Genomic DNA, 25,042 nt, shown 5'->3' with positions numbered 1-25,042 from the left:
CTTCAGTACGGCTTGTCATCTGTCGCGGCATCTGTGGAGGCCACAGTCTGTGCCAGGTCCCTGACCCCACAAGCTGCCAGGCAGTCCTTGCTAAGTTAGGATTGTGTGGGTGGAGATGTCTGCTCACGCATTTCTCACACACCTCTGTTTTTGACTCCAGAGTCTTATCACAGTGGATGCATTGTGGTAGGCACTGAGTCCCGAGACTCAGTAAAAATGGACTCTTGCAATTCAAAGCCGGATCTCCAAACTCCGTTGGGCTGCCTTTTACAAAAATCCTTTTAAATTGGGGCTAGCTAACACTTAACATAAAACAAAGAAGTTGGGGCTGGAGAGATGGCTCAGTGGTTAAGAGCACTGTTTGCTCTTCCAGAGGTCCTGAGTTCAATTCCCAGCAACCACATGGTCACTCAAAACCATCTGTAATAAGATTTGGCACCCTCTCCTGACAGAACACTATATACATAATAAATAAATATTAAAAAAAAACCAAGAAGTCTCCAAAAGCCCATGGTTTCTGGATGCTGTGCTCCTGCTCCCACTCCCCTACCCTGCTCCCCTCTCCACTTCTCTAGTTGATTCTTGTTTGTCTCCATTCCTGGCATTAATGTGGTCACACTGGGACTCTCTACAATGAATCCGGATCTCCCCCCTACCCCCGTTCTTCCACTCTAAAACTGAATAGGTGTTTTGTCCTATGTTTCCGTTCCCTCCTACAGTGTCTGTTAATCTGGCCCTTAATGGGGTCACTTGTGTGCTTCCCTGGCTTCTGCTGCCTGCCTACACCAGGATTTTTAAGTTGATCAGCTGACACAGGTTCCTCAAAAAAAATTGTTTGCTTGTCTGTTAAAATAATGTGGCCACAGTATGCTTGTTTTATGTCTCTGTGTGTATGTGTGTGTGTTCCCACAGTATACTTTTATGTTTATGTGTGTATGTGTGTTTGTTTCCATAGTATGTTTGTCTTATTTCTCTCTGTGTATGTATGAGTGCTTTAGGATCTGTAAAACTTATAACTCCAGGTTACAACAGCTCTAAAAAGATACAAACACCCATTTTTACTTCAGCGCCATCTTGGGTAAGAGTACCCACATGTGCTAGTTTTCTTTGACTTATTAAAATATTCCTTTTAATCTTCTTACATTTACAACCATTGGTAAGCTGTAACTAATTGGGTAAAATACATGTCTCAATTTAACTTATATGTCTAATTTAAATATAACAATCAGGTAATGGTACCCCATTCTCAAGTGCCTTTGCCAATCTGAGAGTATGGCATTTAACAAAAGAGCTTCTAACAAAGAGACATGCCAGCTCCTGTAGCATCCTTTAGCTCCTCCAAGAAGATGCATGGTTAGTAACAACATGCCTCAAGGCTTGTCTTTGGGTATGGCAAAGCCACCCGCACCACAAAAAGCAGCCTTCCACCTCATCCGCTGCCTGGACGCTGTACTGGTGGGTCAGACTTCTCACCCTGCCAACACAGGAAGACTAAATCTTCCCCCCTGACAGGAAAATCTTTGGGCCTCTGGGACTCAACAGCTAACAGCATGTACTGCTTCTAAGGCCAACAAGGTTCTCCAAAGACTATGGAGAGATTTGGGATTGCCTGCATAGCTAAAAAAAAAAGCTGTCTCATTTCTGCTCATTTATCCCTCTCAGATCTGTCTAATGGCATTTGATGACTTAAGGTACCAGTAGCTCATTACTTCATTTGTTAAGTTTCCTACTAAAAACACAGACTGTGCCTCTTTCACAGACTTCATAGCCCAGAATTAACAGGTTTTGGGTGTATCTTCAGAGATTCAGAGTTCCCAGTTACCTTTAACTGTCTTCTAAAGTGTTCCTGTTCCAGCTGTCTTACAGATACCTGCAGGTTCCTGAGAAAGTTCTGTTGCTGTATCAGGAAATCTGGTCTGGTAAAAACTAAAAGTCTCTGAGCCTATTTTAATCCCACCTGTTTTCAAGCCTATTTTACAGGTTACTCCTGCTGTCTAGACCAAGACCAGCTTACAGTTAATGCTGCACCAGCTCCTGGGACTTCACCATTGGTACCAACTCTCCTAAAGGACACCAACCAACTGAAATCTGGTTTTTAAAGGACATATCTGCTCTCGTGTCTCACTTATTCACCTGTGCCTCTCCTGGACAACCAGAGCGACTCTCTGGCCCGTTCTTTCTGGCAGTTGATGCCCCTTCCCATGGCTAGCCCCAGTCATAGGGCCAATAATTTTTCCCTAGTTACCTGCCTTCTCATCTCTCTAAGGAACAGCTGCCTGAGGTCTCCAGGATGTCAGTAAACCAGATACCTCTCCAGCCACACCTCTCACTGAGCGTGAGCCCACTAACTTCTACTCTCTCATCCCCCACATCATCCCATGCCCACAGGAAGTAGCCAGACTTGAGCCAACACCCCTTTATCCAAAATGGAATGTTTGGTTGGCTTCACCCCGGACCCTGGCATCCATTTTGGAATGTTGGGTGGAAAGTTCCATTTCAAGCCCCTCCCCTGGGAGTTGCCTCAGTCCAAACTCCACCTCTGAGAAAGCCTGCCAAATGGTGACTCCTCCCCAGGGCGGTTCAAGACCATTCCCACAGGCTATTTAAATTGCCCAGCAAAAAAATGAACACATGGTCTCCCCTTTTTCCTCTCAGATGGTCGTTCTGGCTCTCCTTTCCTTATTTCCATGGTTTCCAGGGGCCAACCCGGGAGTGCTGGCATTCATTATACCTGGGCATCTTCTAATTCAGTCTAATTTGGTCTGATTAGGATTATTGCGTTGGTGGAGAGGTTTGTCGGTCAGAAAATACTTAGCAGTTTGGGAGGAAATACAGAGAAAGCAATCAACCTGGTAAGCTAGCAAATTCTGGGCAACATTTGGAATTTCTGCTTTGGGTTTGTTTGTTTGTTTATTTATTTATTTATTGCTGCAAGGGAGCTAAAAGACACCTGCGGGAGAGGGTATCTTTTTTTAAAAAAATTATTTATATTTCAGTTACATTGGTGCTTTGCCTGCATGTGTCTGTGTGAGGGCATCAGCCCTGCTGCAACTGAGGTTATAGACTATAGTGAGCTGTCCTGTAAGTGCTGGAAATTGAACCCAGACCCAGGAAAAGAACAGCTGGTGTTCTTAATGGCTAAGACATCTCCAGCCCTAGGATGAAGGCTTTTTGTTTTTTCTCTCATAGTCCTATAGTCTTCAGAGTAGCCTAAAACTGTATGATGCAAACTGGCTTCGAACTTCAGCCTTCTAAGAGCTGAAGAAATGAGCCGCCACACCCACGTGGAATCAGAGATGTAAGAAATGATTTGCCTGAGTTGAGAAAAGGAAGCTGCAAGGCTGGTTATTCCGGGGTCTTACTAATAATGTCAACCAGATGCACTGGAATAGTGACAATCAGTAACCATGAGTCCGAATTCCCAGATTCTTGGTCTAGGTGTATTGTCGCTTAACACCACCCACCTCTCAGTGGGCTGATGGTCTGCGCGCCTCCCTCTCATTGGTCAGCCGTCACCAGGCCCATGCTCACACGAGGTCATTCAGCCAATCAGCGAACTCGGCTACGCCCGCCCAGCTTGACACGCTTGCAGTTTCCGCGGTCTGGTCCGCCGCATGCCGGGAGTTGTAGTTTAATATTTAGGTTTTACCCACCGATCCGAGAGACGGGGAACTACAGGCCCCAAAGTGCTGAGCGCGCAGCGCGCTCCGCTTTTAGGTGTGCGCTGCAAACACATCGGACCGGGAGAAGTCGCGTTAAGGAGCAGGTGAGAGTTGATTTTGGGGCTGGAATCGACTCATGCTTCTGCCTCAGACCTGGTGAAGCTGCGGCGCCGAAGGGCGCCAGGCTGTGTAGGAGTTGCCGGTCTTTGGTAGGTGGGTTGGACAGAGCGGCTCTCTCGGGCTTTCGTCAGTTTCTAAACTCTGACTGTTCTCAAGTCCTCGGTGCGGGCGGCCGCGGGTTGCTCCTGCTGAGCCCTCCCACGCCCACTTGTTGATCGTAGGCAGGCCGACTACAAGCCCGCCGCACCTTCGCTTCCTGTCCTGTCCCCTCCTTAGGCGTAGCGCAGAGCCTGAGCTCCTGCCCTGCACGCGGACCCCTCGGATGCTCTGCGTCGGCTCAGCTACCCAACTACCCCCAGAAATTCAGCTTGGCTTCTCCATTAATAGTGTGACTTACCGATCTTCCATCCCCTAATTCTCGGTACCGTCTCTCCAGCCTTGTAAATGCAGTCTTGGAAAGCAGAAAGCGTTCTGGTTTAGCCATTCCGGTTTAAGTGAAAATCTGTTGGATCTCAGTCATCCCGACATACATTTTTATTTCCTGTGTGTCCTTTCTGTAATTCTTAAATTCAAGCAGAAACAGGGTCGGGCATTTTGATGCAGGAGGTAAAAGACTTGGTTTGGGGTAGGGATACCAGAGGTAACTGCTTCCAAGCATCTGCCTTTGGTGCTTACTCCTGCAGGGAGTGCTTGGTGGCCCCCGCCCCCATGCCCACCCACGATGCCCTTGTCCCGCTGGCTGAGATCTGCGGGGGTCTTCCTGCTGCCGGCCCCCTGCCTGGCACCCCGGGAGAGGTGGCTTGGTTCCATACAACGACCCTCCCTGGCATATGGGTGTCCAGTCCTGGGGGCCTGGCACGGTGCCCGCTGGTGGTGCCAAGTGTGGACAAAGGAGCCTCGGTGAGTGTGGTTGGGGTTTGGGGCCTCGGGGAGGGAAGTGCCCGAGCAGACTTCTCATTTGTGTGTGTGTGTGTTTTTTTTTTCCCCCTCAGAGCATTTTGTTCCTCTCTCAGAATGAATGGAAACCAGAAACTGGAGGCTTGTAACCAAGACAGGCAGGATTTCGTCCAGCACTTCTCCCAGATTGTCAAGGTGCTGACTGAGGACGAGCTAGGCCACCCGGAGACAGGCGATGCCATTGCCCGGCTCAAGGAGGTGAGGGATTCAGGATTCAAGAAGCCAGTAGAGGTGTGGATTTTGCATGGCTTTTGGTAAGAGTGGAAAGAGCAGCTTTTCCCTGAGTCTCCTCTGAAGTAGGTGGGTCCTCTGCAGAAAGTGGAAGCTTTGTGTGGGAGTGGAGCCTTGGACCTCGGGAAGCTTTTGATTTTGTGTCCTGAAATTCTAGGATTGGGTCTTAGTTTTCTTAGGCACTTAAGAAGCAGCACCTGAGGCCTGAGGAAAGCTGCTGTTATCATAGAGTCCTGTCTTCAGGAGAGGAACGGTTGCTGTCGCCCTTGGGAGCCGATTTCCCTCTTTAGCCTCTTGGATTTATCTTTTTAAGGCAGTTTTATTATTTAGCCTTTGTGGCCTCAAAACTCACAAGCCCTCTGCCTGTGTGCTGTATCTGCCATCGTGCCTAGGTCTGGAGTTCTTTTTGTAAATGTTGTTTCTGTTCTATCTTTGAGTTAAAAACAAGGAGAGTGGTTTGTCTATACTGTGTAGGTATTAAAGAGATGTCTCTAGTTAGGTACTCTTGCTGCATGGCAGAAGGCACAGGGAGGATATGCCTTTGGCTTAGAAATAGCTCTTCTAGAGGACCCGGGTTCAATTCCCAGCACCCACATGGCAGCTTACAGTTGTCTGTAACTCTAAGATCTGACACTCTCACACAGACATCCATGCAGGCAAAATACCAATGCATGTTAAAAAAAAAGAAAAGAAAAGAAAAGAAAAGAAAAGGCTCTGAACCTTGCCATCCCCTCCAGATTTGGCCAAATAGAGAGGCCATTTTGTTTTTCTGTAGCCAAGGGTGGCTGAACTCTGTATCTTGATGTCAGCCTTAAACTCACGCAGCCTGCCTACATCCAACTTCAGTGTATTGCGATTATAGGAATTTGCAGTCCCTTCCTACTTGGGGCCTCGTCTTCAATACAGGCTTGTGTGGAGGTGCTCTAAGTCCTGGCCTCGGGTGAAAAATTGAGTATGCATTATGCACTAGGTACGTGGTCCTGGGGAATGGTGCCGTATGCCACAGGACTCTGGAGAAGCAATGCAGGGGAGAGTCATCCAGGGGCTCTCCAAGGCGGGGTTGGGATAAAAAAGGAGGAGGAAAGGAAACATCTCTGTGGCTCATGCTGTCCTCCCTGCCCGCCTCAGGTCCTGGAGTACAATGCTGTGGGAGGCAAATACAATCGGGGTTTGACTGTACTCCAAGCCTTCCGGGAGCTGGTGGAGCCAAGGAAACAGGATGCCGAGAGTCTGCAGCGGGCCCTGACCGTGGGCTGGTGTGTAGAACTGGTAAGAAGTGTGGAGAGAGATGGTTACCAGACAAGGAAAGTGTATCCTAAGCTTGTGTTTTGCTTGTCTTTGTGTGCCTGTGTCTCTTATGTGCTACAGTCAGATTTAGGCAATCTGACACTTGATACCCAGAATTTTCAGAAAATTTTAACTTAAATCTCGCTGGGTGTGCTGGTACGTACCTTTCATCCCAGCACTCAGGAGGCAGAGGCAGGCAGTTCTCTGTGAGTTCGAGGCCAGCCTGGTCTACAGAGCAAGTTCCAGGACAGCCAGGGCTACACAGAGAAACCCTGTCTCAAAAAACAAAAAGAAGAAGAGGTTGAAGTGATAGACAGGCCACCTGACGTCTTCCTCTGGCTTCTCCTGTGTGCTGGTGCACACATGCCCACACTCAGGTTGGTGGCGCACACCTGTAATGCTAGTGCTGGGGAGCAGAGACAGGCGGATCCCCAGAGCTTGGTCGCGAGCTCTTACAGCTTGTCAGTGAGCACTGAGCTCCGTGACGGAGGGGTCCTCTCAAAAAATACATATAAAATACAGTGGAGAATGTGGGAGACACCTGGTTGCCTCCATGTATGCACACAGTACAAACACCCACATAAACACATGCAACACAGACACACACACAAACGGGATTTCCAGGGCCTGGAGCAGTGTCTCTGTCAGTAAAGTGCTTGGGCATGAACACTGGAGTTCATTCCTGGCTGTCTGCATGGAGCTGTCTGTAACTGTGCTGGGTGCAGAGAGACACACAGATCCCTGGCAGTGGTTGGCCGGGAGGTCTAGCACAGGTTCAGTGGTAGACCTGTATCTCAGAGAAGGGCTGGAGAGATGGATTAGTGGCTAAGAGCATGACGTACACAGAGGACCTGGGTTCCATTGTCAGTACCCACATGGTGCCTAACTCCAGAGCTAGGGGATCTGATACCCTCTTCTGACTGACTTTGATGGGCACTGGACATGCACATGGTATGCAGACATGTGCAGACAAACCACCAAGATGAATAGAATAGTGCTCGCTTCAGCAGCACATTACTGAAATTGGAACAATACACAGGAGATTAGCATGGCCCTTGTATATGGATGATGCACAAGTTCATGAAGCATTCCATATTTTTTCTAACTTTGAAGTCTTTATCAAATGTGTGAAAATATACATAAATATTATTATAAAACAAAACTATATATATAAAAATTTAAAAACTAATGACGATATCCACGTTGACCTCTGACCTTCATTTGTACAAACATACACCATACACAAACATAAGCACAAACTTACACAAATACACTTGTATATGTATATGTACGTGCACACACATGCCAACACTCACAAGATGTGCATACCACAAAACACATGGTGTGGCATGTACACACTTGTACAAACATGTAACACTCAACAACCCAGAATTTGCCTGCTTTTTGTGGTATATATTTTTTTCCATTTTTCTTCCTTCCTCTCCTCTCCCCTTCTACCCTCTTCCATGGTCCCCATGCTCCCAATTTACTCAGGAGATCTTGCCTTTTTCTACTTCTCATGTAGATTAGATCCATGTATATCTCTCCTAGGGTCCTCTTTGTTATCTAGGTTCTCTGGGATTGTGAATTGTAGGCTGGTTTTTGAGTACATATGATATTTGCCTTTCTGGGCCTGGGTTACCTCACTCAATATAAACAACCCAGATTTTGACATTATGTTTACTTCTAGAAATGTTTTGCTGGGGGGCTGGAGAGATGGCTCAGTGGTTAAGAGCATTGCCTGCTCTTCTAAAGGTCCTGAGTTCAATTCCCGGCAACCACATGGTGGCTCACAACCATCTGTAAAGAGGTCTGGTGCCCTCTTCTGGCCTGCAGACATACACACAGACAGAATATTGTATACATAATAAATAAATATTAAAAAAAAAAAAAAAGAAATGTTTTGCTGGGGCTGGAGAGATGGTTCAGTGTACTGGCTGCTCCTCTAGAGTTCAGTTCCCAGCATACATGGAGGCAGAACACTGTAGACATGAGAAAGTGAAGGCTGCTTCCCTGAGGTGGGGTCTTTGCTCCCATGTATGGATAGCTCTGATTAGCCTGGGTCCCCGCATCGTTTTTTCTTACGTGGTTAACTTCCCTGGCCCTTGAATGTCTGTGGCTTATTTTTGTTTTCTTTTTTGCAGGTGGGGAGGGGGTTCCAAGTTGGTGATGAAGCCCAGGCCTTGTCTGTGCTAAGTGTGCTCTCATCCCTGAACTGCATCTCCAGGCCATTGCTGTTGAGGCAGGGTCTCACTGTGTAGCTCATGCTAGCCTCATTCTCAAAACCATCTGCTTCAGCCTCGGCGTGTGCAGTCATGCCTGGCTCATACTGGCTTTTATTGAGTTATGGGTCTATTAGGTGAACCAATTTGTGATGTTTGAATGATGTAGTGATAGATTTCTGGTTTTTTGGTTGTTGTCCCCCACCCCCCCCGACAGGGTTTCTCTGTGTAGCACTGACTTTTCTGGAGTTGACTCTGTACACCAGGGTGACCTCAGACTCAGAGTTGTGCCTCCTCCCAATTGTTCCGCCACCACCTGCCAGCGTAGTGACAGACTTCTTCTGAAAATATAGGAATGGCAGGGTGGCTCAGTAAGCTTGCTGAAGACCTGAGTTTGATCCCCTGAAACTCAAGAAAGAAGAAAGTAAGTGACTCCCAAAAGTATCCTTTGACTCCACAACGTGCTGTGCAGTGTGCACCCACAATGGCTGAAGGGCTGGTGGTTCAGTGTGTAAACACACTTACTGAACAAGCCCAGAAAGTGACCTCCATCCCCAGAACCTAGGGATAGATGAAAAGAGAAAACCAACCCCTTGACGTCCTGATAGCTACGTGTGTGCGGTAACATGCGCTTGCTCCTCACACAATAATAATAGAAAAAGATAAAAAAAAAACAATAAAAATATACATCCATTTGGGGCGGGGAGGGCAGGTTAAAAATGAGTGGTAAAACCCTTCCCTGCCATGTGTAAAGCCCTGGGTTCCATCCTCAGCACAATAAAGCCAAACAATCCAGGAATGAGATTGCCCTGTCTTGAGAAGTTGCTGAACAATTATGTGTTCTGACTGTAAGAAGTCGGTGTTAATGTGCACTCCTGTTTCGGTGTTGAGATCTTGAGGTAGAGGCCACCCTGGCCCACCCTGCATCGTGAGGCTCTATCTCAAGGAAACAAAAACCAAAAGGGTGGTGAGTGTTCCGTTCTGTATCCCTAACAGAGCTCTTGGGAAGTACCGCTCTAAGGTCAGTGCTAGACTCTGGGGACATCTAGCGGGACAGCAAATCTTGTGTTCAAGAGAGCCCTTTGCTGAAATGGAGGGTATGTAAGGGTATGTAAGGCCAGGAAAGCCGCACAGTGGTAGAGCGCTGCCTCTCCCTGCGGTGTCCTGGCTGAGTCCCCGCAGAGCGGAAAAGCTGGCAGACCAGGGACGTGGAGGTCAAGGCAGAAGTTTGTGGGCTTTATTGGTCAGGTAAGGTGTTTGTCTCTGTCTAAAGGAGAAGAGTCATTGTTTGGCCTGTAGTCCACTGCCAGCATGGTGCTGTTGGTGTGTTCCTGGAACTCCAGGAGGCTTAGGGACCCCTCGGACCCCGTCTGACATTCCATCCCCAGCCTCTGCTCCCGGAAGAGGGTGCAAATCAGTGCCGTGGGGCTGCTGGAGGATTCGTGCTCTGCCCTAGCTAAGAGAGGGGCTGCCCAATAGAGTTTTCAAAACAATTTAACTAAAATTTCAACTTTTATGATTAGATTTTTGTGTATGAGTGTTTTGCCCGTGTGTGTACCAGGTGTGTCCAGTGCCCACAGAGGCCAGAAGAGGGCATTGGGTCTCCAGGAACTAGGAACTACAGATGGTTGTGAGCTGTCATGTGGGTGCTGGGAACCAAAACTGGGCCCTCTGCAAGAGTGGTCACTGAACCTCTTAACTACTGAGCCATCTCTTTACCCATTTTTTTTAAAAAAGGAAAACCTGTCTTAAGTTTCTATTCAAGTGATCAAACACTGATCAGAAGCACCTAGGAAAGGTTTCTTTGATATTCCACTCCAGTTAGCATCACCGAGAGCAGGCAGGATGGGAAGTGATGGGAAGGAAGGGATATTGCTTTCTCCATGGCTCGCTTCGCCTGCTCTTTCTGCCTCTGTTCTCTCCCTCTGGTTTTTTGTTGTTTTTGTTTGTTTGTTTTGAGACATGATTTCTCTGTGACCCCAGCAGTCCTGGAATTCACTCTGTGGACCAGGCTGGCCTTGAACTCACAGAGATCTACCTGCTTCTATCTCCAGTGCCAGGATCAAAGGCGTGGGCCATGTTGCCCAGGGGTGTCACCCATAGTGAAAATGCCTCACAGACTTCCCCATAGGGCAGTCTGGCGAGGACACCTTTTTCACTTGACTCCCTCTTCCCAATTGACTGCCACTTGTCAGGTTTGCCTTTCATTGAAGTTTTGCACTAGATGATGGTGTGTTATGTTCTTCCTGCTAGCAGGGGTGTCTGAGAGCAGATTAGAGGGGGCATAGCTCTCTTTTAGTCCATCAGCATGTGGCATCTGAGAGAGGAGGTCCTGTAACTTGTCAGGGTCCCCACACTGACTTTCCCACCTGTACAGCGGTGGCCAGGGTAGCAGCTGTCACTGCGAGCAGACTCCTTTAAGGAGCCCCAGGAGCCTTGCCTTACTCCCCTCTTCCTCCCAGCTCCAGGCTTTCCTCCTTGTGGCAGATGACATCATGGATTCTTCGCTCACTCGCCGTGGACAGATCTGCTGGTACCAGAAGCCAGGCATAGGCTTGGATGCCGTCAATGATGCTCTGCTTCTGGAAGCCTGCATCTACCGCCTGCTGAAGTTGTACTGCAGGGAGCAGCCCTACTACCTGAACCTGCTGGAGCTCTTTCTGCAGGTGCCCTGTGGCTATCCCCTGGGCTCTGCTAAGGTGGCCTGGGAAGGGTGTGCTGGCAAGAAGAGGCAGCGAAGAAGGCTGTTGTGTGCTGTGAGCCTGGAGTCTCTCTCTCTGGTTTCCTGACTGTATAGTTGTCAACTGCTTGGGATATGGCCCAGGATGCCAGTGTTTTCCATTTCTAGAGAAAGCCTGGCCTAGAAACCATCTGTTACCCTTGCTTTGTAGAGCTCCTATCAGACAGAGATTGGGCAGACCCTTGACCTTATTACAGCACCCCAGGGCCATGTGGATCTTGGTAGATACACTGAAAAGAGGTGAGGGCCAGTGGTACCCATATCTGGGTGGTAAGGGACTCAGGGTGGGCCTTGCTCTCATGAATGTGTCTTCTCCCCTGGCTCAGGTACAAATCTATTGTCAAGTACAAGACGGCTTTCTATTCTTTCTACCTGCCTGTGGCGGCCGCCATGTACATGGTGAGTCTGGGTCAGCAGCACCGGTTCTCTTGTGAGCTTTGGGGTGGAGCCCCAGAGTAGATACCCCGATAATCCTACGCATGCATCTTATGACTGGATGGCTTCAAGCCACTCAGCCCCTGCTGGGGCCTAAGAAATGGAAGATGAGCAGAGGGAGGCCTCGGGGGCTGCATCTGGTGGAGGAGCAGAGGGAAATTGAAGCTCGAGGTAAGGGGCTAGGCTTGGAGGTGGTCGGTCGGGTTCATGGGCCATCCTGACCTTGCTCTTAGTTTTCCTTTAGTCTTGTAAGGAGATGGCCGAAAAATGTGGAAGTGTAGCTGTCATGGGGGCATCTCACAGGGTCTAGCCAGTGGCCTGCAGGAGGCATTGGGAGGGACAGGGGCCTGGGTCCCGCTGCCTCAGCTGTTCCCTTGCAGGCAGGCATTGATGGGGAGAAGGAACATGCCAATGCCATGAAGATCCTGCTGGAGATGGGCGAGTTCTTTCAGATCCAGGTAGGAAGGTCCGCTGCAGGGCATGCGTCTTCCTCTGACCCCTGCTGTGGCCGGCAGAGCTTCACCTCCCTCTCTGTCTGCTGCCTAGGATGACTACCTTGATCTCTTCGGGGACCCCAGTGTGACTGGAAAGGTCGGCACTGACATCCAGGACAACAAATGCAGCTGGCTGGTGGTTCAGTGTCTGCTCCGAGCCACTCCGCAACAGCGTCAGATCTTAGAGGTGCCCAGAGGCCCTGGGGGTTGGCTTGTCCCTCTCCATTTGGCAGCCCCAGTGTGGTTTGATGTATGTGCTGAAGGCTGCTAACCAGGAAGCCAGGGAAGGTTCTAGACCCTCTTCCCAGACAACACCCAGTGCCCAGTAACCCTCTGCAGTGCCAAGGCTGAGACAGCATAGAATAGCGGAAGGGTAATTCTGAGCCAGGACCTGAACAGTGGTGTGGGGGAGGCAATACTCCTATCTCGCATCCCAGAGACACGTTGGAGGCAGGAGAGCTACGTTTGGCAGTCGGGAGTCTGAGGCAGGCCTACATAATGAAGCAGCGAAGTGGAGTGAATGGCTTTCCCAGTGTTCTGGAATGTATGAATGAATTGTCGGATCCTTTGGACCAGGCCAGGTAAAGCCGTTTTCCTGCTTCCAGGAGAATTATGGGCAGAAGGACCCAGAGAAGGTGGCACAGGTGAAAGCGCTGTATGAAGCGCTGGATCTGCCAGCTGTGTTCTTAAAGTACGAGGAAGACAGCTATAGCCGCCTCAAGAGCCTCGTGGAACAGTACTCTGCGCCGCTGCCCCCAGCCATCTTCCTGGAACTAGCAAAGAAGATCTACAAGCGGAAAAAGTGACCTCGAGATAGCAAAGGCTTTGAGGGAGGGATCTCAATAAATTATTGTACAGCATCTTGTGGTTTTATGCTTGCACCAATCACAAATCCGGCTTTGTCTATAATGGAGAGGTGGAAGGTGGCAACTTGGAGGCCAGGTTGGCATCAGAGGTTGCTTATATCCAAAGCTGCAGCAGCCTAGATGGGTGACGCAGGCGCACCGTCAGGCCCGGTGGGGGGTGGGGAGGCGGGCCTGGGCTATGCCACGCCCATGCGTGAAGGGGTGCGGCTGCGCAGCCACAGTGGGCATTGACGGCACCCCTCCCGTTTGCTCTGTTCCCGGCTGGGCGGGGATGCAGACAAACCCGAGGACCGGTCGATTCCAGGAGGACCGCGGGTGAGGAGGGCTCTATCTATGGGTGTGGACGGATGGATGGGGACATGGGAGGGAGCTGTGAAGCTAAATAAAGAAGGGGTGGGTGGTGGCTGGAAGATGGAGACAACACAGCGAATGGACGAACCTTGCTGTCCAAGCCGGTGAGGGCACGCAGGCTGCAGGCTAGAGCTGGAGGGACTGGGACTGGGGCAGATGCAGCGCTGACCAGCTGACCGCTTTCTCATCCTCTGGTCCAGACCCCTCTCCTGCGCCAACAAACCTTCGCCTTGTTCCCCACCGTTCACCTGACCCGGGCGGGGTCTCCTTCCTTCGGGCGAGGGTAGACTGAAGGGAAGAGCTTGCTTTGAAAAGATTGGGGTCTATTCTGGGTCCTACTTTTGTTCAAGCTCTGCACCCCCTCGAAGATCAGAGCGCACACCCGCATTCTCTGATATCCCTCCTTTCTCTGTTCCCTGGAGGTTATGTTCTACTCCACCAGCAAATACTGCAGAGGAAACTAATGGGCTGTTCTTGGTGATTTGAATCTCATTTAAATATCTCCCAAGGCAGGCAGATCCTTTCCAGGTCTGCTCTAGTCCTCAGTCACCTCCGGTGCCCTTAGCACGCAATCGCAGTATCTGGGTTTCAACCATACTTGTCTTCTAGGTCTGCACCTGAATTGCCAGGTAGGTGGTTGTGAGAGACTGGAAGCCATCCTTCGTCCTCAGCACCATGCTGTCCCCTCAGCGGGCTTTACTCTGCAACCTCAATCACATCCACCTCCAGCATGTCTCCCTGGGCCTGCACTTGTCCCGCCGTCCTGAACTACGAGAGGGGCCTCTGAGCACACCCCCGCCTCCAGGAGACACAGGGGGCAAGGAAAGCAGGGGGCCCTGCAGCGGGACCCTGGTGGATGCCAACTCCAACAGTCCAGCTGTGCCCTGCCGATGCTGCCAGGAGCACAGGCCTAGCATAGAAAACCAGCAGGACCCTTTCCAGGAAGACGAAGAGGCCGCCTCGCCTTCTGATCCCGGATGCTCCTCTTCTCTCAGCTCCTGCTCGGATCTTAGCCCCGAGTCCCCAGTGCCAGTCTGCTCTCGCGACCTGCCTGGAAATGAGGCTGCCCACCCCGAGTCCAGCATCTTTCCCTTGGAGCCGGGCTCTCCTCTGCCTTCAGCGGGCCCTGGCACCTGCTCTCCGGACAGCTTTTGCTGCTCTCCGGATTCTTGCTCCGGAATATCTTCCCCATCCGGACCTGGCCTGGACTCCAACTGCAACGCCCTGACAACCTGCCAGGACCTACCTTCCCCTGGTCTGGAGGAGGAAGACGACAGTGGGGAACAGGATCTTGCTACCTCTGAGCTCTCAGAGACCGAAGATGGAAGAATTGAAGCAGGAAAAGCAGAGCCCAGTTGGAAAATTAACCCCATTTGGAAAATTGACACAGAGAAAACTGAAGCTGGGTGGAAAGCCATTGAGAACAGTGACTCTGGTTGGAAAATCGATGAAAATACAAACTCGAGCTTGAAAACGGAATCTGGGAAATTGGCTTCTTGTTTGAACACCAATTCTGGTTCGAAAATAGATGCAGGGAAAACTGATGGGGGATGGAAAGGTGACGTCAGCCAGGAGCCGGTACCCCATCGGACAATCACATCCTTCCACGAGCTGGCCCAGAAGCGCAAGCGGGGTCCGGGGCTGCCCCTTGTGCCGCAGGCCAAGAAAGATCGCAGCGACTGGCTCATAGTCTTCTCGCCTGACACAGAGCTCCCGCCGACTGGGTCCCTGGGAGGTTCTTTGGCACCCCCGCGAGAAGTCACCACCTTTAAGGAACTCCGGTCTCGAAGCCGAGCCCAGCCACCGCCAGTCCCGCCCAGGGACCCTCCTGCTGGGTGGGCTTTGGTCCCGCCTCGGCCGCCTCCCCCTCCCGTCCCTCCGCGGAGGAAGAAGAATCGACTTGGGCTGCAGCCCATCGCCGAGGGGCTGCCGGAGGAGGGCAGGGCTGGCAGCCCCGCCGTGGACGAGGAGGCCCCCGCAGCGCAGGAGCCGGAGGAGCCGCGCGCGCACGCCGTGGGTAAGAAGCGCAGACCGTAGGAGGGCGGGTCCTGAGCCCGCCCTCGTCCCCTCCTTCTGCGCTGTCCTCCCTGCCCCAAGGCCAGGGCGCGCTCGGGGAAAGGGAAACTGGGTGGGTCTTGGAGTGAAGGGACTAACTCTTTGCTCCTCTTTCTCCCGCCCCTCCTTGCCTGGCTGTCGGCCCCGCTACCCCTCTTTTCCCCCCCGCACCTGGCCCCGCCAATCTCGCCTGCAGCCGGTCCCCCGCTATTCCCTCGGCCCCCGGTTTTCCGGTTCTCGGCCGACGGGCGCCCCCTGTTGGAGGGTGGGGGCGCGGGCGCACCCAGGTCCCTGCTCTTGACGCCTCTAACCGGGTGGCCCAATTCCCGGTTGCAGCTGCTGGGGGCAGCGAGTACCCCCGAGGAGCATCTGCTGCCTGTGAGGCTATCCCCAGTGGGAGCCTATTCTCCTCCCACGCGGGGGGCCTTGCCTTGCCTGGCCAGCCCCGAGCTGGCCTTGCTGCTATCCCCGCTCTTCCCCAGAAGTAGCACCTTCCCCACCGCGGCGCCCCCACCCCGCCAGGTTCCCGCTCCCCCGCTGCCAACACCACCGCGTCCTCCGACCGCCCCTCGCTGGACCAGAAGGCCACCGGCTCCGCCCAGGCAATGTAAGACGGACCTGGGCCAGCCCCGCGGGCCATATCTCGGCCCGCCTCCTCTCCTGTCCTGGGCCAGTCTGCCTGCATTTTAGCCTTTTTCTAGGGTGCCTGGCTAGGTCTCGCCCTCGGAGTTGGCTCCGGGAAGGCTGGCCCTGCTCCACGTTCTGGGGGTGAGGAGCGTGACTGCTCTCCACTGGGTCTCCAGCCCAGCTTAAGGGGTCCATTGTTAGGGGCCTGGGGTCACACCCTTTGTGGGAAGTTCTCACGGCTGTGGTTCCGACCCACAGTCCCCTCCCAGGAGGTTCTAGCCACACCTCCTCCACGAATCCCGCCCCCAAGTAGGGTGAAGCTGGAGTCTTGCATTTGACAAGTGCAAGGTGACTACGTGGGTTCCCCAAGACTCTCCACCCTTTCCTGTCTGTCTTTCCATTGGTCGAGGCTTCTCACGTGCTCAGAGTGGGTACAGCCCTCAATTTCCTCACCCAGTCACCTCCCTACTTAAAGGCACAGCTGTTCGGTGTGGCTCTCCAACTTCCTGGAGAGGAAGGGCAATGGGAACCGAGGTGGGGGTGGCAAGGACTGAGGTTTGTCTACACACTCTGCTCTATGCCCCAGGTGGCTGTGTTCTTTCTCCCATGACTCTCAAACCACGAGACCAAGGGAGCCGGCGTCCCTTGTAATCCTTGGTAAGAAAGCGTCACCGCGTCTTCTTCCCTTACATAGTACGTAGTTCCTGGTCGTTTGCCGGTGTTCCCGGGGCCCAGCGGCTGTGGATGGCAGAAGCCCAGAGTGGGACTGGCCAGCTGCAGGAGCAAAAGAAAGGTAGTTCGCCCTTGCTGCCTTCTGAAGATCAGCCTGTCCTCGGTCTCCAGCTATCCGTGCTCCCCCCAGGAACCCCCACCAGGGGCTTTGATGTGTCTTCTATCTCCACCCAGGTCTCCTGATAGCTGTCAGTGCTTCAGTGGACAAAATCATCTCGCATTTTGGGGCTGCACGGAACTTGGTTCAGAAGGTGAGTTGATTTTGAGGGAGGTGAAAGAGCGCGAACACTTGACTAGCAGTGGCTAGCCCTTCTTCTGTCCTCAGGCGCAGTTGGGGGATAGCCGGCTGAGCCCGGATGTGGGGCATCTGGTGCTGAGCACCCTCTGCCCGGCCCTCCATGCTCTGGTGGCCGATGGACTGAAGCCATTCCGGAAGGACCTCATCACCGGGCAGCGCAGGAGCAGCCCTTGGAGTGTGGTGGAGGCGTCTGTGAAGCCAGGTGAGCAGTGAGGGAGTGGGATCGTATGGGAGCAGGGCCTGGACCTGGCTGACCGCATCCCTCGTCCTCAGGTTCCTGCCCACACTCCATGGGAACGCTGTACAGCCAGGTCAGCAGACTTGCCCCGCTGAGTAGCAGTCGCAGCCGTTTCCACGCTTTCATCTTGGGCCTCCTCAAGTGAGTGGACTTTCCCCCACTGCTCTTCGGCCTTGGATAGGGCACAGAGGTTTCCAGATGCCTCCCCTCTTCAGCGTCATCCATCACTTCCCACCGCCTTCCTGAATTTTCCTCTCCTTTTTCCTCCAGCACCAAACAGTTGGAACTGTGGTTTTCCAGCCTCCAGGAGGATGCAGGTCAGAAGCCACTGGGATGGGAGGGCGGGGTGTTACTGGTTAGGAGAGGACGGGCTCTTTCCGGCTGGTTCTTGCTGATATCAGGACACACACCCAGGTTTACAGCTCTTCCAGAGGAGAGTATGGGGAGGAGAACCAGAGCCCAGATTGTGTGGCCGTTTTTTTTCCACTCGATGTCCTAGAGGCATCTTTGCCCCTGGAGCCATCCATTGTCCCTGCACCTGGAATAGGCCCCTTGTCTATTTCTTCTGTGGGTTCCTTCCTCTGTGAGAAGGGCGGTCCTCACCTTTGTGTATGCTTCCTTTCTAACCTATAATGTTTCTCCATTATGAACAACACTAAGTGCATATGCCTCCCTCTGGTCCTGTAGCCCAGCTAGTCCCCTCCCTTGTCCTGTGTCTGTGCCCCACAGAGTGAGGTCCAGGAGATATTTGTTGACTCTGGGATTGGTGCAGGATGTCCTCTGGGGCTGATGCTGGCTGCTCTTTTCCAGGACTACTGTCTCTCCTCTATCTACCCACTGGCTTCTTCTCCCTGGCCCGCGGGAGCTGTCCATCCCTGTCCACGGAGCTGCTGCTTCTGCTGCAGCCGCTCTCGGTGCTCACCTTCCACCTGGACTTGCTTTTCGAGCACCACCACCACCTGCCCCTAGGCCTGCAGCAGGCTCCTGCCCCTTCAGCGCCCCCTCCTGCCCTCCAGCAGACTGTGCAGGCTGTGCTCCAGTGGGGGGGACGTCTGGCTCAGAGTCTCCGAGGGACTTCAGGAGAGGCCACTACTGACTCTTCAGCCCCCTCAACCCGCCCTCCACCAGGCAGCTGGTGGGATCAGCTGACCCAGGCATCTCGGGTCTACGCCTCTGGTGGCACTGAGGGCTTCCCTCTTCTCCGGTGGGGACCCAGGTGTCGCGGAACTACAGCTGAGGATGCACAGGAGGCACCTCCGCCCACGGAACAGACCACACCTGGCAGAAGCATGTGGTTGGGGCGGCTATTTGGTGTGCCTGGGGGCCCGTCAGAAACTGAGAATGGAGCCTTCAAGTCCAGGTGTGTATGCACATGCACTGTCCCTTTTCTGACCTTCTGGTTCCTAGAGCTCACAGTGGCTAGGTATTTATGATCCTTTAGGGAATAGGTAGGCAGCTGGTTTTTATAGCTATGGGCTCTAATGGTCACATTCATAAATGGTTACATTTTAGTGGCTAAAGTTCCTGATTTCACCCTTGGCCCTTAGAGCTGAAAATATTTATCTGGCCCTTAAGAAAAGAAAAATCCCTGTCCCATTCCGGAGCTTGATCCAGCAGGCAGCTCTTCAGTGCCAGCTAGAGGCTTTAGCTGTGGAGACCCTAATGGGTTCTTTGGTCTTAAAACTGCTCAGCTCTGAGCAGTACTGCCAGTTGGGGGGGATTCTTGAATTTTTTCTGGAGTGGTATGGCTTCAGTGACCAAGTCCTTCCCTCTAGGAGACCATCCAGCTGGTTACCCCCAACAGTGAGTGTGTTGGCTCTGGTGAAGTGGGGGACATCTCCTGAGACCCCTCCTGCGGAGCTTATGAAGGCACCAGCCAGCAGGGCACAGACTGACAGGTAAGGGCTGTGTCTTTCTCCAGAGTGGGCGGGGGGGGGGGGGATTGTAAAAGACATATCGCACTGCCTCTTCCCTACCCGTTACTGCTGGACACTCACTTCTTTGAGCCTTTAGCTTCTTTGTCTGGGAAAAGAAGATGCTGGCATGGTGGCTGCATTTGGGAGCCTGCCAGCAGAATCTCGAGTTCCCGGCCTGTAGTGGATGCTGTACGAATGCAGTGCACAGAACACGGACACAGGCAAAACACCCATACATATAAAAAGTAACCAAATAAAAAATTGCTTGTACAGGGTCTCGTCACTAGGCTGGCTTTGAACTCATAGAGATCTACCTGCACGATTAAAGAAAAGTATGCAGAGTTAGTTCTTGACTTTTTCCTCTTGCCACCCCTCACCCCTGCTCCCCCCCAACCCCCCCCCTGCCCTCAGACAGGGTTTCTCTGAATAACAGCCTTGGCTGTCTTGGAACTTACTTTGTAGACCAGACTGGCCTTGGACTTACGGATCTGCCTGCCTCTGTCTCTCCTCTCAATTGACAGGATTAAAGGTTAAAGGTGTGTGCCTCCGTGCCTGGCAGCTTTTGTTTTGTTTTTGTTTTAAAAAGAAACAAAACAGGGTGTGTTCATGTAACCTAACTGGTTTTGAACTCAGTATATCTCAGCCTCTCAAGTGCTGGGATTAATGGTGTGTGCACCTCTACGTCCTGAACCACCAGGCCTGGCTCAGACTTTTTTTTTTTTTTTTTTGGTTCTTTGAGACTGGGTTTCTCTGTAGCTTTGGTTCCTGTCCTGGAACTAGCTCTTGTAGACCAGGCTGGCCTCGAATTCAGAGATCCGCCTGCCTCTGCCTCCAGAGTGCTGGGATTAAAGGCCTGCACCACCACCGCCCGGCTCAGATTTCTACTTTTGAAATTCCCTTATTTTGGTGGCAGCATCTTACTCTGGCGCTATGGCTGCTAGAACGCAGACCTGAGACTGGAATTAGTGGCATGTGTCAATATGTCTGGTCGAATTAAGCTTTTTTGATTTTTCATCTGTTCAGTGTATTCCAGGTACTTCTTTGTGCCAGGCATTATGCCAGGGCGAGAACAAAAAATGACCCCATTGTGTTTGTATCTGACTTTCAGGGAGCATATAGTTCAATGGAGATGTGTGGCTAGGAATGGATTAGATTGTTTGGGGCAGTATGGATGGGGTACATAAGAGAGCTGGAACCCTTAGGGACACGGTCCCTGGGGTTGAGGCTCAAAGATATTTCAGAAATGGCTCTGGCCTGTGTCTGGGAGGAGGAATGGTAGGGAGGCGCGGGTGTGGTGGAGTGGGAATGACAGCCGGCTGTGGAACCAGGATTCAACCCTCAGGGAGGCTGAAGCCTGGGAATGGTACACTCGTGCTTCAGGACAATCTGTGGCTGCCATGTGGAGAGGGGAGGGAAACCAAGAGAAGCTCTCAGAGATAAATGATTACATGTAGCACCCCAGAAAGGGTGATGGTTGTTCAGCTGAAGGGAAGTGCATGGAGGTGAACCAGAAGTGAACTCTGGTATTGGATCTAATGTGGAGATACTGGATTGCCCAGAGAGCTTTCCCACTATCAGGAGGGCCTGGAATGCTAGGAGGGCCATATTGTTTGCATATGTAAAATTTGAAATACCAGAGGAAAGTGCAATTTCAAGTAATCATTCAAGGGTCAGTTTGGGGTTCTGAGAGGCCAGAGCCCCAGAGAATCAATGTGTCAGCAGGTGACCCCAAGTTTCTTCTGAACTCACGGAGTGTGGGCTGAACCAGCAGGGTAATCTGCCATAGGACAGTATGGCCCTTCATCCTTCTTTCTTTGACTTCCCCCAGGGCTGTCCGGGCTCTCTGTGACCACACTGCTGCAGGACCTGACCAGCTGAGCTTCCAGCGTGGGGAAGTGCTTCATGTCATTGCCACAGTGAATGAGGACTGGCTTCGCTGTGGGCGTGATGGTGTGGAGGGGCTGGTTCCTGTGGGGTACACCTCCCTTGTTCTCTAGCTGTGGACTGGAACAGCTCATGACCGCTGCTCTCGGGAACTGGAGCATTTCTCCTGCATACACCCATGTCTGTTAGAATAAACTTTCCTCCCTCTCTTAGCACCCACCTGGAAGGGGAAATCTGCTCTTGCAGACACGTAGAAAGGATTCCCTCCTCCATCTACACAAGAGAACCCTTCCTTTCTGCAAATTAGCCTCTTTCCCTCCTTTCTTCACCCGTGGACTGTGCAGTATATAGTACATGCCTCTGCCCCAAGCCCGCCCACAGGACTGGGGTCTGTCTGTCTGTCCTTGTTGCCTGTATTTAAGATGTACTCTGCTGTGCTAAGTGCTAGACGGACGCCTGGACCCCTGGTGGGTGGGCCTCTGTCACTGGTCTGCCTTTCCTTCCTCGTCCCAATAAAATGTGGGAGTTGAACAGTTGTGTGTTCCTGTGGGCTTCAGGGTATAGGGACTGCTCTGGAGGAGGGAAGGCCTTTTATTGGAGCCCAGGGCAGATAGGTACTTTTTCCCTAGCATAGGTAGTTTTTGTTGTTGTTTTATGGGTGGGGAGGTAGGATCTTACCAGGTAGCCCTGGCTGACCTCAAACTGTCTTTGCCTCACAAGTGCTGGGACTAAAAGTGTGCACCTGACGCCAGGCGGTGGTGGCACAGGCCTTTAATCCCAGCACTCGGGAGGCCTCAGGAGGCGGTTATCTGTGAGTTCGAGGCCAGCCTGGTTTACAAGAGCTACCAGGACAGAGTCTGAAGCTACAGAGAAACCCTGTCTCAAAAAACAAACAAAAGTGTGCACCTGGCTCTGATGCGGGGCTTTGTGTTCAAAAATGTGTTTAAGGGCTGGAGAGATGGCTCAGTGGTTAAGAGCATTGCCTGCTCTTTCAAAGGTCCTGAGTTCGATTCCCAGCAACCACATGGTTGCTCACGACCATCTGTAAAGAGGTCTGGTGCCCTCTTCTGGCCTGCAGGCATCTACATAGACAGAATATTGTATACATAATAAATAAATAAATATTTAAAAATGTGTTAAACTCCGTGTGGGAAGGTGTTGCGGCCAGGGGACTGCTGTGGAGGTTTATCTTCTACCATGCCACTACTACAGTGACTCTCAACATTCCCGGTGCGGGGCTTTAATACAGTTCCTCATGCTCTGCTGACCCTTAACCATAAAATTATTCTTTTAACTATAATTTTGCTACTGTTATGAATCATAATGTAAATATCTGATACCTACCCTCCAGAGGGGTAGAGAAGCACTGCTCTATTAAATCTGGTGGAGCTCCAGGCAGCTGTGAGCTTCCAGTGTGGGCTCTGGGAACCAAACATAGGTCCTCTGTGGAATCAACAAGCCCCCTACCACCTTGGTTTTTTTCTTTTTCTGGGTGTGTGTGTGTGTGTGTGTGTGAAGTCAGTTCTTGCCTACTATTGTGGTACTTGGGATGAAACTGATTTCCCCTGTTGTGATGGCAGGTGCCTTGCCTACTGAGCTGGCTCAACAGTCCCATTTGCTTTGCTTTTACATTGCTGTTTCATTGGACTGATGGAGCTGAATAAAGACAGGGAAGATGGGAGCCAAACCCCTGAAATTTTACTTTAGATTCCGAGGTGAAAGGCAGAAGTGACCCTGCTTTCCATTTAATGCCATGAGTCTCAGTGACAGTTTTAGTAAAAGCAGAGCATCGTGCCCCAGGTTAGTTTGGTGAGTTTCCTGTCAATCTTCTGAAAGAAAGATGTCTTAGGGGCTCACTGGATGGAGGAGTCGAAATTACAGAAAACAAACAAAGCAACCAGGAAGCTATAATCATAACCAAGGAGATCCATTCAATAAAAGTCAGATAGGTAGCCAGGGCGGTGGTGGCGCACACCTTTAATCCCAGCACTCGGAGGCAGAAGCAGGCGGATCTCTGAGTTCGAGGCCAGCCTGGTCTACAAGAGCTAGTTCCAGGACAGGCTCTAGAAACTACAGGGAAACCCTGTCTTGAAAACCAAAAAAGAAAAAGCGCAATAGGCACTAAGTCTGGGAGATTTTATCTTTGGGAACTGTAGGCTGGTGAGAAGAGATATGCCTTGGTGGATAAAAAATCAGCCTGTTGTCCCGAAACTGTAGAGAGGCTCCTGGGGCAAGAAACTCAGCCCAGTCCAGCAGCCAGGCGTCGGTGTTGCTGTCCTACCTCCCCAACTCACTAACACCCATGACAGTTCAGTAACTCTGTCCTGCTCGGTGCTGCTTCCTCTCCTAAAGAATGAAGGTTTTTATGCCTTAGCCTCCTGATACTGCTTAGCTTGAACATCTCAAACTCCTCATGAGGCTGCCATTTCTTAAGGCTTTCCTGTCCCCTGGTGGGACAAGCTGCTGCCCGTGCTGTGCTTTCTGTCAGTCCCTATTACAAGTCTTACATAGGGGGTAGTAATGGATTTTAATGGCATCTAGGAATAAGGCGATCCCCCCTTTTTTGAGGTGTAAATTGAACCTAGGATCTTATAAATGCTAGACAGTGCTTTTTACTGAGCCACATGCCTAGGCCTAAATTCTATTCTTGGAGAGGCACTGCTTCCCCCAATCCTGCCTTAATTCCTGAGGACCAATTATATAAGTGTGTGCCACAACAGCCAGCATCTGCTTTGTACATACATACTTAGTGGACACATGTTTGTACATGTGTGAGTGCATGTGCACTGACTGGAGTGCTTGTGAAGGCCAGAGATTGATGTCAGCTCTTTTCCACTTTATTTAAGGAGGCAGGGTCTCTTGCTGAGGCTACCTGGACAGTTTGTTCTGATTCCTGTCTCCTGCTGCCAGTGTTGGGATCATAGGTGAGTGTGTCTGTCTTCCTACTCTGTGGATGCTGGGGATCCAAGCTCAGCTATCTGTATTAGCTCCTCTGGGGCTTAGTCTACGCCGAAAAGAGCCAGTCTGAGTTTTCAGGGCTCCTTTAATTGTGACTACTATATGTGTGTGTGTTCACTCTCTTGAGAGTTGGAATTAGAGCTGGACCACCATGCCTGGGAGGCACACCACATGCACAAACGTCCACACACACTGACATCCGACTGTGGAGGAGGCTGGGCCCAGTCTCAGAGACATGTGGTCCTGCACTCTGGCTGCAGCTTTCTCTTCCCTGGTATGGCCTGTCGGCCTGTTTTTACACGTTCTGGCTATGGTGTGGGGTAGTCCTGATAAAGATTAGACATCTGGCTCGCTACAACCTTTGCAGATACAGCCAATGGCTCTGCCTTATACAAGTGTAAGCACAACAGTGGGATCTCCTCACACAACTTGAGAGGCCAACAATGTAAAATTTAGTTTTATAAAAGATAAACAGAAACATTTAAAACATTAGAGACTTGTTTAACAGTGGCAGCTTCAATTGTAGAAGAGTCTTAAGATTGTAGTTTACTGCCTTGGAGTTTCTTCCCGTCTAGACAGGGTCTTCGGTTGGGGATTTTTTTCTCAGTGGTAGCGCACATGCCTAGCAAGTTCAAGGCCCCAAGTTTGGTCCTCAGCTCAAAACCAGAGGGGTACAAATAAAAAGACAGGGTGTCACTGGGTAGCCTTTGCTGGTCTGGAACTCACAGAGATCTGCCTGCCTCTGCCTCTGCCTCTCAGCAGTGCTGAGATGAAAGTACATGCCACTGAGGCCAGCTGCCTTGGTATGTCTGAGCGACTGCATTCTACCTGAGTGTCCAGAGTAACCGGGACAAAACTAAGCTGGGAGGGTCTATCTAATTAAGTGGGGACTCTGGCCTTTTCTCTTTACGTGTACACATATGGTGCGTGCATTTGGAGGCCAGAAGTTGAGGACACAAGTCTTACTTG

General features: G+C 51.5%; 2 protein-coding genes and 1 non-coding gene across 12 annotated transcripts; all 3 read left to right on the top strand.

The window, feature by feature from the left end:
• The first annotated feature begins 3,635 nt into the window (after positions 1-3,635).
• Positions 3,636-13,008, top strand: Fdps (farnesyl diphosphate synthase). 8 transcript variants are annotated; one of them, XM_038310903.1, is made up of 10 exons: positions 3,672-3,766; positions 4,466-4,682; positions 4,775-4,937; positions 6,099-6,239; positions 10,942-11,145; positions 11,371-11,459; positions 11,546-11,618; positions 12,035-12,112; positions 12,201-12,335; positions 12,754-13,008. In XM_038310903.1, the coding sequence occupies exons 2-10, from the start codon at positions 4,504-4,506 to the stop codon at positions 12,952-12,954; spliced, it is 1,263 nt and encodes a 420-aa protein (XP_038166831.1). In that variant the 5' UTR covers positions 3,672-3,766; positions 4,466-4,503; the 3' UTR covers positions 12,955-13,008. The 8 variants fall into 8 exon arrangements, with proteins under 8 accessions (XP_038166833.1, XP_038166831.1, XP_038166836.1 ...); XM_038310902.1 differs by lacking the exon at positions 3,672-3,766 and adding an exon at positions 3,777-3,871; XM_038310905.1 differs by lacking the exon at positions 4,466-4,682 and having other exon boundaries at positions 3,636-3,766.
• On the top strand, positions 7,253-7,357 carry LOC119801556. The gene has a single exon (XR_005283239.1). It is a non-coding gene; the product is annotated as a U6 spliceosomal RNA (small nuclear RNA).
• A 148-nt stretch (positions 13,009-13,156) lies between the features above and the next one.
• Positions 13,157-21,646, top strand: Rusc1 (RUN and SH3 domain containing 1). 3 transcript variants are annotated; one of them, XM_038310911.1, is made up of 10 exons: positions 13,157-15,382; positions 15,617-16,027; positions 16,742-16,840; positions 16,954-17,030; positions 17,105-17,279; positions 17,351-17,456; positions 17,586-17,632; positions 18,126-18,675; positions 19,091-19,213; positions 21,060-21,646. In XM_038310911.1, the coding sequence occupies exons 1-10, from the start codon at positions 14,041-14,043 to the stop codon at positions 21,226-21,228; spliced, it is 3,099 nt and encodes a 1,032-aa protein (XP_038166839.1). In that variant the 5' UTR covers positions 13,157-14,040; the 3' UTR covers positions 21,229-21,646. The 3 variants fall into 3 exon arrangements, with proteins under 3 accessions (XP_038166839.1, XP_038166837.1, XP_038166838.1); XM_038310909.1 differs by lacking the exons at positions 13,157-15,382; positions 15,617-16,027 and adding an exon at positions 16,443-16,633; XM_038310910.1 differs by lacking the exons at positions 13,157-15,382; positions 15,617-16,027 and adding an exon at positions 16,489-16,602.
• The last annotated feature ends 3,396 nt before the right edge of the window (positions 21,647-25,042 follow it).

Source organism: Arvicola amphibius, chromosome 14 (assembly GCF_903992535.2).
Source record: "Arvicola amphibius chromosome 14, mArvAmp1.2, whole genome shotgun sequence".
NCBI classification, from domain to species: domain Eukaryota; kingdom Metazoa; phylum Chordata; class Mammalia; order Rodentia; family Cricetidae; genus Arvicola; species Arvicola amphibius.
The sequence above is the reverse complement of the archived record's forward strand: the minus strand, read 5'-3'. Positions and strand labels throughout refer to the sequence as shown.